Below are 14,473 nucleotides of genomic sequence, written 5' to 3' on the forward strand. Positions count from 1 at the left end.
AGGTGTTACAGAGGTGAGATGTGGGTTAATCAGTTTCACATGGGCATCTTTCTCATTACTTAATTGAATTTATGCAGATAAGTATGATCATGGTCTATGAATTCAACCTTGTTTGAGAAGAACAATAAAAGATTATCATTGACTTAAAGGAGCGGCAGTGTGTGTGGCATGTAAATATCAAATCATTGCCACATTATTGAGACATTATCATAGCTACATACAGTTATCAAACAAACTGAATATTGGCAGCTTCTACTGGCGTCTTTATTGCATTTTACGATGTGTGACCTTGTCACAGTAAATCTGCTTAATTGGTTTATAACACAAAGGAATATTGCTTCCCACAACATGATCAGTTCCTTACAACCATGTGTTCCCAGCCACTGAAGCTTAAAATCATGTGCTTTTCTGACTGATACACCTGCTGTACGTGTAGCCCCTGTTTATCTGTTGTTGCATGTTACTGACAAATGACACTAGTAGCAATGCTTTTTGATTTGCTTTCAACTCAGGTGCCATTAACACTGTAGATCTACAGGGTTATAAAAGGACACATTTTCACCCACCAAAGCACAAAAGTAGACTTTGAGGACAATTCAGTGATTAAAAAAAAAAACACCATTTGGTAAATCAAAGTATATTTGGAGTATTACTTTAAAGGGACACACTGAATTTATAATATTTTCACTTCTTTTGGATCATATGTCACTAAAAGTAAAGTTAACCTGCAGAAAAACCACTTGGTCAAGACTAGGCACTTAAATCCTGTGGACACACAAACCATCTGTTTGTTCCAGTACCCATACTACCATACTATTTAGTATGCCAGGAGAAGATTTATTATGTCCCAATACATAGTATGTCAAATACAGTATGCCAAAAATACCAGAATGTCCTACTACATCCGGTCGCATTTTGCAGTAAGCCAGCATGCTTTTCTGGCTATACCGACCCACAATCCTCTGCACAGTGGATGTATGAGTGACAGGGGCGAAGTTCAAGGTGCAATGTTAAGACGAAGACGTATGTCCAAATTGTATGAATACTGCATGCAAAAGTACGCATTTTGTAAGGGTAGCTCTGCAGCTACCCTTACAAAATACCTAATCTACTAAAAGTAAAAAGAAAATGTATGTGATTTGGAATGCAGAGCACAATGTGTCACACTGTTTGTCGACCCCGTCTTCATCACTTGCACAATTGTTTGTGTTAGTTAAACTTTGGCAACCTCCAGCGGCAATATAAAACAAGACCACAGTGCACACTGCAACCACCGTTACACAGATGGTATAGGGCAGTGGTTCTCAAACTTTTTACATCATGTACCACCTCAGAAAATATTTGGCTCTCCAAGTACCACCATTATGACCGATGTTAAAATACAGTAGCGTAGGCCTACCCTATTCAGGCTATGTCAGCCACAGCCATGCTGTTCAAAGGGGTACCACTATAGCTGGCACTTAAACTCTTCCATAAAACCATAATAATAGTTCCCGTTTGGAGCCACGATTGCAGTGTTTTTGAACCCTTCATCATTTTAGCTACCTCCGCCTACTATCTTGTCATTACAGTTTAGCTTGTAACAGCAAAGCCAAAACTTATTTTAAATCTCATTTCAATGATCTCATGGTTAAGGTATTTTAATTTGTAGTAGTATTTTGATAGTATTTTATGTTTTTAAATTAATTTTATTTCATTTTTTAAAAATATTTCAGAGATCCAGTGGTACACGTACCATAGTTTGAGAACCACTGGTATAGGGTAACATATTTAACTTGACAGAAGCAGCTCATAATAATAATAATAATAATAATAATGTAACAATAATAACAATAATAATAGAATGCTTAATAATGGAGATGGCTAAAGAATCCATGAAAAATCACAAGTAGTGGAAAGTCCTTTATTTTTTTTGGGGTTAAAATTAATTAAATATCACATAGATATGAGTGACAAAGACAAACTAATACAATACAATAAGTGGTAAAATATTTCCATTCGTGTTGAATAACAGCTTGGTATCAATCGGATATGACAGTGGTTAAAAATAAACAAAATATACTCTTAGTTGTACAAAATAGACATCAAATAATTTCAATGTAGTAAACCTTTTACACAAATTATACTGAAATATATAGAGGGACCTAACCTGTCTTAATTTAAGGGAATAACTCATTGGATTATATTTGAACAAAAGAAACTCGTCTCATTCACTGAGTGAAACAGAAAATTGAGACTTAAACATAACACAAATGATTACCTGTAAATTCATAGACGAGCGAGACATTATCTGGGCAAGAGAAAGATATCAAACAGCTCCTCATTTCCTCATTTCAATGCCAGTAAACAATTAGACATTCTTAAGAGAGTAATATTTCAATTGATTGACAACAAAAATAGCGAGAAACCTTTCAAAAGACCTACAGTTTATCTCATATCCTAAACTCTCATAAAAGATTAGTCAAGGAAAGACAGGAATGATTTATGACAGCTTATAATTGGTCAGAATAGAGCTCACACTGCTGCACATTTCTTCAACCATTGCACACAACCCTTATGCTTCTGTTTCTTACCATACTCTTATCATAATGGGGTATTAATAGTATACAGTTATTTTGGGGGAAAAAATAGAAGAAAAGAGAATTCTGAGGTGATTCCAATAAAACTCCAAGCAGCTTTTGATCTGGGTAAATGTCACTGTAGGATAAACCTTTGTGCTTCCTCATTAATTGAACCGTCTTCCATTGTCGTGCACGTAGTGAGGGTTGCTGTGGCCTTGGCTCTGATCATACGGGTTGATCTGAGGTCGATTCTGTGCGTAGGGGTTGTTCTGGGGGCGAGCCTGGGCGTAGAGGCTGCTCTGGGGTCGAGCCTGAGCATACGGGTTCATGTCTTCATGGTCGTCGTAGAGCCGCTACGATGAAAAGAGGATTTCTTTATGAGAGAATTGCAAAACGAAGCATGTATATCCCAGATTTCCTCTTCTCTTTACCCTGCTGAATACTTTCCTTTCTTTTTGGCTCAGCATTCTACCTTGGCTCTTTCTGTTCCACCCTTTTATGAAATCCTTTTATAAAGTTTGCAGTGCAATTATTGCCAAATATATACTCAGTGTTATTACTCATCTTGACATAAAAAAAGAATTACTAAATAATGTGATTTAATAAAAATTTATGGAGCATTTTATGGGTCCAAACACCACTTTTCTTCATGTCCTACAATTGTGAGATATGTAAAATGAGCTAATTCAATTATAATATAACACTATTTCAAATGGAATTGTTTCATGTACATATTACTTTACACCTTATTAAAATTGTTTTTTTTGTTAACAAATCATTTACATGATTTTTTTCATCTAAATATGCCTGTCCCACACTTCTGAGCCAAACAAATATAGTTTCTATGGAAACAAAAGTTAGCAGGTGAGTACATGGATGACATGTTGGGCCGCCCACCCTAGGTGATCCAAAAAAACAAAGTTAAGATCACCTTTTCTTCTGAAGTATATATTGTGTGTCCTTACCATTTAGCTTAGTAATTGTGTATTTTGAATTGCATTTAAAAAATAACTTAATATTACTGCTGAATTCATGTATATTAGATGCTAAGAGTCAAAGCTAACATAGCAGACCATTTATCTGCAATATTAGCAAAAATGTAATTTCTGCAACGTGTCCTTACCGCAACAGCTTTAGTCGTTATTTTTAGAAAATATTGTTATATTAATATTTACAATGATGTACAAAGCTTGATGGAAAATGTATTTAAATGTCTTAAAAATATTATAGAATTTAAAAAAGTAAAATGTATGTTATTGTAATGTTGTGGTAAGGACATTTAGTAAGGAGAAGTGATAAAAACCATAAAAAATAAACATGTTACAGATTAAAATCTTAACGACTATATGTCATTCTGTGTACCTGTTTATATACTCTGATGGTTCAAATTAATATTCATAGAGGTTGAATTTTTTGTTTTTCAATTTGGGACAGTCAAAAGTGACCGTAGTTGCAGAAACACTCTTTTACATTTTATATTTCTTTAATTTACCCTTACTATTCTCCCACGTTGCTCCTCTTTGTACATAAAACACACACAGAGTAATACTAACCGGGTTCTTCCCCATAGGGATCAGGTTTTGACGGCCATTGCTCGGAGCCATCTCCAGGTTGGTCCTGCTGTCCCAGCTGTTGGTGGATGTGGCCCGTGGGATCCTAGGCACCCCAGCATTGGCAAAGGCTGACAGGCTGTTGGCCGGCCCATTAACTGAGGCAGCCTGGCCGTTGGCTAAGCCGTTGTTAACCAGTGGTGCCTTGGCAGGAAGGTGACTATTGTAAGACTTCTCAGTATCTGACTTGTTGTTCTTCTTGGAGCTCTTCTTTGACGATCTAACAGGATAAAACAAAAGTATACATCACTCTCTGTGTCTGTATTTCTGCATTATAGTCTTCTTTTCTATGACATAATTTGCCAAATTTAATGTTAATCGGATAATGGTTAATGTGAAGCGTGAGAAGACATGGCAGAGGCAATAATGAATGACTATAGGTGGGTGACTGAATAAATGAGAAACTCACTTTTTGTGTAACAATACAGGCAGAAGAATGAGTGTGATGAGCAGCAGTCCCCCGAGCACGGTGCCGACGATTACCAGCACCAGTTGCCATGCTAACATATACAACAACAAGGACATCAATAACAAGGTTACGCTACTGAAATGGCTTTAATAACAACTCTCTTATGGAAAACTAAATCTATAAAGTGTTTCACAATAAAGGCAAAACAAAGTCATTGCAATAATGAACTCCACTGATTTCAAACATCAAAGTCTGTTTACATGTCAAGAAATCTGATAAATTGCAAATATCAATTTAGTCAGCATTTCAAAATATCGTGAAGTATCCTGTAGTAAAACAAGTATGGAGGACCACTGCAAAACTGGAGTACCTAGTTCAACTTCAAAATTGCACTAGAAGTGCACATAGTATCTTAAAACATACTTGATATTAATGAAACATCAACTCAATCTTATGTCTAATGCAGAGGTCATCAACCTTTTTCCTTAAGGGACCTCTTTATCATTGAGTAAAATGACGACCCCTGACTAAGTGACTATGTTTCCCCTAGAACAGACATACAGAAGATTTGTATAAATCGATATAGTTTAAGTTACTTTCCTCATAAATTACTCTTTTTTTTTTTTTTTTATGTGTTGTCAACAATTTTGTATCTTTCTTATCAAATAGTGATTTCTTAGTATGTTTATTTTTAATAAAGATTGTCATTATGTAATTGTTTTGTTGTTGTTTTTTGCCTTTTTACTGTCAAACATGTGCTGTATACTCACATTCATTGCAGTTAAGACCAGATTGACCGAATGAACAACTGAAAGACAAGAAGATTGATTCATTTTACGATTTCATTGATAACCAGGCTCTCTACGGACCCAGGTCATATTTACAGAGGCTCTCAGCTTTTCCCATAATATGTTATTTAACCACTTAACTCACTCGATACATGCTTCGGACCCATCTGCCATTTTACCGCTGGGACAAGCTGCAAAAGTAGAAAAGGTTGAGTTTAGGTTTGTAGTTCAGATAAAAAACAAAAACCTCATTATATAACACACGTTATCTCTCTCCCACTCACTCCCCCTCACCAATGCACATTCTGTTACTGAAGTCCGTCTTAACGTAACCGGCCAAACAGTTACAGCCAAAAGAACCACTTTTCGATACGCATGTTGAAGTTTTCAATTCACAGGGCTTCTGATCACACAGGCTTGTACCTTTAAATGAAGGAAACACAAGAAGATAGCGTCAGTACACCTAATTCAAACAAGTACAGTGGTACAAAATATATAAAAAAAACTACATGATAACTGTGGTCTGAAATGTTCAGTATGCTGATAGCAGTTGAGAAATACCATTATCAGTGAGACATTATTACTCATTGGCTGAATGACACTCACTGTACAAAGATCACTATATATGCAATGACAGAGGGCACATGTAATCTGATTTTAACATGGCAGTATTTGAAAACGCTACAACAACATTATAGAAGTTTGGTCATCTTAACCAATAGCATATAGCTGATGAGAGGATTGGCACTAAAATGGACACCTTAAGTGTGCATGCTAATGATTTGGCATGCAGTATGTTAAATAATGGTAAGTCACTATGTCTGTTGTTAAAAATACCTATTGGATTAAAAAAAGAAAAACGTCCTAGAAAGGAATATAAGGATTTACAAGCAGCAAGCTCCAAGAAGAAAAGCATGTCAAAGCAACAAACACTGCTGGAGAAAAAAAAAACACTCCACAACAAATAAACTAATAACCAATAAAATAGTAAAATTGATTGTACTGGATGGCTGTGCCACACCAACATAGAAGCCCCCGTTCAGACCTGGTGTTAACATGCGTCCTCAGTGATCAGATCACAAGTGGACATCTTTAGTACGTCTGTTCACACCTGGTATTAGAATGCATCTTGAGTGACCACTTGTGATCCGATCTCACTTCCCCGCTCTATATGCAAATAAACACGTAGTAAATAAATGGCCGATACAGCAGACGTTGTGACGTAATATTACAGGAATGTCATTAGTAATATCCTACATATTCGTAAATTCGGGTACATTTAATTAACATCAAAATAAAAAGTTATTGTACCGGCGGTCCCCGGGGACCTCTGCGCCACCAGCAACGCTGCCTTTGCCAGACAACAGCGGGGCACATAGCTTCAGAGAGCCGGGGAGGAGAGAGAACGGACGGTCGGGTGTCAGCTCCGCGCAAAGCAGGGGAACAAAAACACAGACACTTCTCCGACAGTATGATAATAATGCACGATAATGCATGATCCAATGTCTGTACAAGCATGCTCAAGGATTCCTTTTGAGACACGCGGAAGAACTGTACATGTCCGTTATGAATTATTTTATTCAAGTAATTATTACGGAAGAATTGCAGCACAGAAAACGTCACTATGTTAAAGTACCAACAGAAACACTAAGAACATTTTGATGCCAATCCTCTCATCGCGTTTTCTCATCACAGCAGTAGATGGTTCTGCATTTCGCAGCCCAAACAGTGACATCTACGAACAAAAGTGTTTGATAGGACAAAATAAAACCAAACCATTTGTGATGGACAGAATAATGAATTAGTTTCAGACTGTGCTGCAGACATAGCATACTGCGTTTTGAAACAAAACTCTGAAATTATTTTCTACCTGAAAACAAATCTGTCTTGTTTGAATATTATTTAGAGAAATCTCACCATCATACTAGATAAAGAACTGACGTATATACTTGATAAATAAACTTACCATTGAAAGTTCCCCCTGCCAGTGTACAGCCCTCACATGTGGCAGCCTTTTCTATCGTCCCTTCAACGTCTGCTGAACTGATGTTAGTATTTGCTGTGAAGAAGATCTCTACATCTGCACTGGCCCCATCCGTCCATGACCAAACTTTACTACCTTTGGGCCTATATAGACAAAAGTCACACTTAATGATGATTACATTCTGCAATTATTAAGTTCAATGTTTAGTAAGTGTACTGTAGGAAGTATGGTTCTGGACTGTAAGGGAGTCAGATGGTAAACACCATTGTGACTCTGTGACTTACAGCTTACGGAGTTCCAGCACTATAGATCCAGAGTAACCATCAGTTTCCCCGAAAACCCTCAGCAGCTGTGTTTTGGAAAAAAACACAATTTTGTTTAGGCCATCATCTGATTGGGAACGCACAGCCCATTTAGATCAATTTCACTCCTGCGATTGATAGATATTGTGTAGCAACATAGTACATTCATTACCACACGCATCAGGTTTAATGGCTAAGTGTACACCGGTGAGTAAAATGAACGATCACTGTTGGCAGTGAACTCCACAGACAGTTCTTCTTCAGGGTAAAAAAAAAATTCAAACATGTTTAAGGGAAATAAAGGAAGAATTATTTATTATTTGCCACATTAGCTGTTGGTCAGTTGTTGTTTGTTGGAGTAGATGGGGGATATTTAAAAAAACGAAAACATGAAACTCAAGCAATGGGCGTGCATTACCTGAAAGGCCTTAATTCCAAAAAAAAAAAAAAAGCCACGTAAAAAAAAAGGAGAGAACTTGTTGCTTACCTCTTCAGTAATATTTTGCGAGGCTTCTTGAAATTGTGGTGATGTCTTGTCAGTCATACTTTGATGGAATTTAAATTGAGGCAGGCCTAGTTTTCCAGGGAAAACTTTGGCTAAAATAGGAAAACATCATCTTTTAGGAAAGTTGTACATAAACTCCTGTCATAACTATTTATTTAAAATAATAGTTCAACAATTTCGGAAATACGTTTATTCACTTTCTTGCCAATAGTTAGATGAGAAGATAAACCCATTCTCATATCTATTCAATAAATTAAAGGCTCCAGCTAGCAGCCAGTTAGCTTAGCATCGAATGCCGACTTAACCAGCTGCCCTTACTGACGACATGCAACGCCGTCAGTTCCGTGTGCCTACCGATACAAACATTTACTCGTAAAATGCTCAAACTAAGATAGACATTTCATACATGTCATGTCATACAGATGTTGACAACTTAAAGTAAATAGATTGTATTAAGGATCAAATATACCCTTGTCTAGTCTAGAAAATGGTAGACATGTTTATTTGATTGTAAAGTGTTGTATATTTATACATATATATACAACATATTTATTACTTTTTTTGACCCCTATCAGCAGCTATAACCCTATAATTTATCATATCTTGAACTGACTTAACAGTACAATAATTTAGTGCAATAATTCCGCTGTGCAATAATGTGGCTTACTCTGGCATTAACACTGCATTTATTTATACAGTACATTTAAACTAATATTCATATTTATTTATACTATTCTTGCATTTTTACACAATTAATGAATTGCTAGTTTTTTTGATTGAAGTAGCACTGGTCTTCCAAGGTGCTTATTATTTTGACTGACCTGATGAATTTGAGCTAATTACTGTACAAATAATCGACTACAGCAACTCTACTTTAACAAGGTCCTCCTACATCCCACAGATACATATAGGCCTACACACTTTGCAAACCAAATACTTACCACTCTCACATGTTCCGCTGCCAGAATTGTATTCACCAGCCAAACACAAGCATGTAAAGGTTTGATTGACACGAGCCTGACAGGTGCTCCCATGGGGACATGGGTTTACAGCACAAGGGTCTTTAAAGTCAAAAGAAGAAGAAGAAGAAGAAAAAAATCATGCACACAACAATAAGTGTTTTCAGCATTATGTGAGCATCTAAAACAATGACAATTTGAAAAGTTAAATTTTTTGGACACAGGTGGAATTACCTGGTGTGGTTGTAGGAACAGGTGGTCTTGTGGATGGATCAACCGGATCTGTTGTTGTATTAGCATCTACGGTTGTATTTGTCTGATCTGTCGTAGTTGTTGTAACGTTAGTAGCTACAGCTGTGGTAATCATAGATCCGTTAGTTATTGTAGTAGCTACAGGTGTGGTAATCGGAGATCCGTTAGTTATTGTAGTAGCTACAGGTGTGGTAGTCGTAGATCCGTTAGTTATTGTAGTAGCTACAGGTGTGGTAGTCGTAGGTGCTTGAGGTGTTGTAGTAACTTCAGTTGTATTAGCCGTATCTTCTCCTTCAGGTGAAGTGGGCGAAACTTCTGTAGTTGTTGTAGCAGCTACAGCTGTGTGTATAAAAGAAAAAAGAGAGTTTCTCAAATTCAACCTCCAAATTTAAAAAGGTTATAGCTTTATCACCATCAAATTATTAACAAAAGCCAATGCCAGCCAGCATATCATGACGATATGACATGCCGTGATAGAAATATATAAAACTTTACAATACAACAGCATGAATTATGGGTTTACAGGCAGTGATTTTCCTTTACCTGAAGATATAAAGGACTAATCATAGCAAGGAGAGTTACAGCTTAAAGGGTGGCTGTTGAACTAGGCGCGGTCCTGCCATATTCTATACAGATAGCCGGGAAAAAGTCCAGCTGTTCACTTTGTAAAAGGCTGAGCATTGTGGTTTCATTGTTATTAAAGTTAATATTGTAATTGTAAATTGGATAATTAGATTAGTGGCATCAATAGGAAGTGGTGACACTATCTAATGTTGCATAAATTGAAGCTGAGACAGTGAATTAGTAGGCTATAATTGACTTATTGTTCTGCCTTTGGTCTAAAAACAATATAATAGACATATTTTCATGGTTGTATGAACAGGGATTTAGAAGAAATTAAGGCTCTCAGATAGTAAAGTGTCAGTTCAGTGACAAATTTAGAAGCAAGTTAATTAATGTGCACCAAAAAGAGTCAACTCTCAATCACATCCAAACTAAGGAATTTTTTTATTTTTTTTAAGCAATATGTCACTTTTATATTGAGGATGTAAGGGATGCCTTGATGAAAACATATCAAACAAAGACATAAACTGAAATACAATACACATTGTTATATGTTTTTCCTTTTCATGTATGCAAACTGGATACATATGAGTTCATATGAGTCCCAAAAACTAAATTGAACAGGTCCTATGTCTGCACCATAAAGCTCACTCAAAGCTTATTTAGGCTTTAAACATGTAAAGCATTAACCAGACTCGATGGTCTAAGGGGAACAAAGAGACTTCCTTGATCGGAATATACTTCCAAAGGAAGGTAACAACAGGGTCATAAGGTAAGGTCAGATTGTCTGCATCAACACAGTAGTTAAATATTGACATTTTATTGTGTGTGCACCAAACATCCTGAGGTAAAAAATGGTTGTTAGGTCAAGCTTGAAGCAATTATGCAAATTGCGCCTTCATTTGAACTGATTTCTGACTAGCTGGATGTATGGATTTTAGATTTTAAATAAAACTGAGGTAAAAGATATTAAATATGAAAACAACAGGCTGTTTAATGTTGCTTCAGCACTCAGGCTTACATCATTACTTTCCATTTTCTACTGGCAAGGGTACCACTGAATAGATTTACGGTAATAAGCAATGCAATGCCATAGATCTTTTTTATCTAATCTAATAAAATGCCTATTTAAACATAAGATGTGTGATGAAAATATCTCTGCTTTGGGTAGGGACTTATTTAATCCTAAAACAAAATGTAAAATTTAAGACAATCTACAGTATATAAACAGACGGAAAGACAAGAATATATATATATATATATGAATTAAAGATCAGGCAACTTACCAATACAGGCCACAACTAGCCAAAGGACAGAGAGGAGTCTGAATTCTCGAGCCATTGGAAAATAACTTACTGACAAAACTTCACCACAAGAAAGAAAGCCAGAGAGGGTTATGAGTGGACGAGGCTTTAGGGCTCAGGTGTCTTCCACTGGCAGTTTTAATCATTAGCCACTCCTACGAGGGCGGCACTGTGTGCCAAAGTACATTTCCCGCCCAGAAAAGAAGACTCGATGGGCCTTGTTTCCGTCTACTAAGCCATTTATCTGTATATCAATCTTCCATGACATAGATCTGTCTCTGTCAGTTTGTTTGTTATTGTTAATGTCCAGAAAGTATGTCAGATCTAAGAGCTATCATCGTCAAAACACAATCTCAGACAAATTTAATTTAGAGAAAATCCAAAGAATAGAAGAGCTGGCAGTGATAGCGTGAAATTATCTCAGCAAACACTTACTGAATCATCAGAAACCTTCAAATTACACTAGAGAAGATGCTAACATCCTCACTGCTTTCATAAAAACCCAACAAAGTTCCCCAGTGATGATGTAGGCCAACCTGAAATTCAAACCTGACATGGCTCATTGGCTGGGGCGGCCACTCATGGGAGGTTTTGGATTGTGACGAAAATACGCTTTGGGTCAAAACTAGACATGTTTTCCGTATGTAGTGCTACATGAGATGTTCACATAAATAGTGTTAAAGGTGCTAAATGCGGAATTGAGAGCATTTCTATTGCCTCCGCACGCCTAACAGCGCTAACAGTGCAAACGACGACAACAGTGCTGACAGAGCTAACAGTGTTTACCTGAGGGGGAACTGGAGGGTGGGCGCTACGCTCCCGCGACGCTTCTGCGACGCTTCTGCGACGCTTCTGCGACGCCTGCAACGCCTGCAACCGACGTATGAGCGCAGTACAGAGCGATGGCCATGAGCTAGCTAGTGGGGCACTCTCACATGCACTAAAAGGCACGCGTGGCCAGCCCGGCTATGTCAACAAAGCACACACAGAGGAAGAGTGACTTCATTCTCTGCTCAGGTAGACATTATTCCTCTTTATCTTTACATAGTTGTTTGCTGCAATATTAATGCTCTGGATATCATACAGAGCACAGTTGAATAAGGAGGAAGCTTTAAAGCAGAGGAGAGTTTACGGACAGAGGTTATTATCATTGTGCAATATCAAAGACATCACACTGGCACCCCCAAGGTATGTCACGTACATCAAGGTTACTTTTGAGACGTAATATGTTACAGATTACTAGTTACCCTATTAACAATGTAATAAGTAATGTAACTATTTTAATTACTTCATCAAAGTAATGTTACTTATTACATTTGATTACTTTTCTAACAAATATATATATATATATATATATATATATATATATATATGTACTGTATAACATATGTTTTCTCAATAACTGTAACTGATGAGAATCTCATTTATTTTGGAATTTAATTACGTAACTCTGTTACATGTAATTAGTTATTCCCCAACACTGCGCAGATGTTTCCTGGCTGAACTTATCGTCATAGCTGAAAACATGTAAAACAGAATTGGAGGATTAATAAAACAAGAACAAAAACAAAAATACTACCCCAGTGTAATGACAAACAGTTAGGGCTCGGTGATAATTCAATACATACGACAATTTATCGTCTTTCAAAGGAATTGTATCATGATGAAATTGTATATCGAGATATCGTGATACACAATTGCGTCATCTAAATTAATAATAACCACATACTAACTAAGATTTCTCTGAAAACCTGATCAAACTCTGTTAAATCAAACTAGTGTCTTAATCAGATTACTCTGTATTTGTGTGCATGCATGTAAACATAGTCAGTGTACGGCTGGAAATATTTATAAATTTTTTTCTATATAATTTCACTTGAAACTTTTATGTTCATCTTGCACTAAAATCCTTAATTAAATGAAAAAATACTCAGTACTTTTCATTTGTCAAGTATTTAATTCACACAGGAGTATATAAAAATAGGCTTACCATGTGGTTATTTCATATAGACTATTTATTTATTGAATTACCAGAAAACATGCTATACCGTGATACATATTGTTATATATTATTGCGATATTAAATGACATATATTGGGATAGAAGATTTTGACCATATCGCTCAACCCTACAAACAATGTGTACTTGCTTTAATATTCATGCAACACTGTTGGTTGCTATTTATGAAAATATTCAGCTTCTTTCTAGAGTGAATAGCACTTTTTATGGTGCATCTCCGCCTCAGACTTCATAAGTTACTTAGAGAGGGCGTAATGAACATTAGGGACAAAGATTACATTCCTTTCCAGTCATTTTATGAATTTATGGTAGTTCACAAACAACTTCTACAAACACAATTTCTTCACAGGACCAATTAAAACATGACAGTGTCCACACAACGCCACAGAAACTGTTTCCATGAAGGCAAAATGCAATTACCAACGAAAAAGTCGAAAAATGTTGCTTCAGAAAGTGATTTAACCCACATAGAACGGTCTTATCGGAAACTGGGCGGCCAATAAAACGGGGTGGGACGAAGGATAACGTGACCTTTGATTCAAAGACGTCATAGCATGAAAGATAATACGATCTTGGTGTTGAACAGTTTAACAGCTAAAAAATAAGGTTTACAACAACTCAACATGAAAGTTGGAACATTCGGGAAATCAAAATTAGTAGTAGTTTTAAACCTTCATCTTAAAAATGTATGACTGAAGTCATGTTTTAAAATTATTTTAAAGCTCAATGAAAACTGGGCTATCACCACCCGTAAAATGATATTATCTCCAAGTTGACTTTGATCCTAGATGCATATCTGAATTAACACATGACTAAAGTCTTACGCCCCTTCAGCGTCATCATGGTAAGTGATAATCAGTCAGTGGAAAAATGGCTGAAATTGCCTAAAGATAAAAACAAGTATATTTTAACTATGGGTGAAAGAGTTCAAGCACCGGTTTCCATGGGTGTTGGTTAATTAAGGCCAACACAACAAATGGGTTTATAGATAAATAGAAACTAGGGCTATCAATTGATTAGAATATTTAATCACTATTAATCGTAAATTAATCGCACATTTTTTTATCTATTCGAAATGTACCTTAAAGGGAGATTTGTCAAGTATTTAATACTCTTATCAACATGGGAGTGGGCAAATATGCTTGCTTTCTGCAAATGTATGCATATATTTATTATTGGGAATCAATTAACAACACAAATCAATGACAAATATTGT

The 14,473-nt window shown here is 36.3% G+C and overlaps 1 protein-coding gene across 1 annotated transcript; it reads right to left on the reverse strand.

The window, feature by feature from the left end:
• Positions 1-1,889: 1,889 nt before the first annotated feature.
• muc13b (mucin 13b, cell surface associated) lies at positions 1,890-11,334 on the reverse strand. The gene is made up of 12 exons (XM_074619034.1): positions 11,221-11,334; positions 9,353-9,709; positions 9,101-9,220; positions 8,142-8,251; positions 7,637-7,701; positions 7,335-7,495; positions 5,663-5,791; positions 5,514-5,559; positions 5,351-5,388; positions 4,581-4,671; positions 4,115-4,391; positions 1,890-2,914 (listed from the first exon to the last, which is right to left on the reverse strand). Exons 1-12 carry the CDS (start codon positions 11,273-11,275, stop codon positions 2,726-2,728), a joined length of 1,638 nt encoding a protein of 545 aa, XP_074475135.1. The 5' UTR covers positions 11,276-11,334; the 3' UTR covers positions 1,890-2,725.
• Positions 11,335-14,473: the final 3,139 nt, after the last annotated feature.

Source organism: Sebastes fasciatus, chromosome 20 (genome assembly GCF_043250625.1).
Source record: "Sebastes fasciatus isolate fSebFas1 chromosome 20, fSebFas1.pri, whole genome shotgun sequence".
In the NCBI taxonomy this organism is placed as follows: domain Eukaryota; kingdom Metazoa; phylum Chordata; class Actinopteri; order Perciformes; family Sebastidae; genus Sebastes; species Sebastes fasciatus.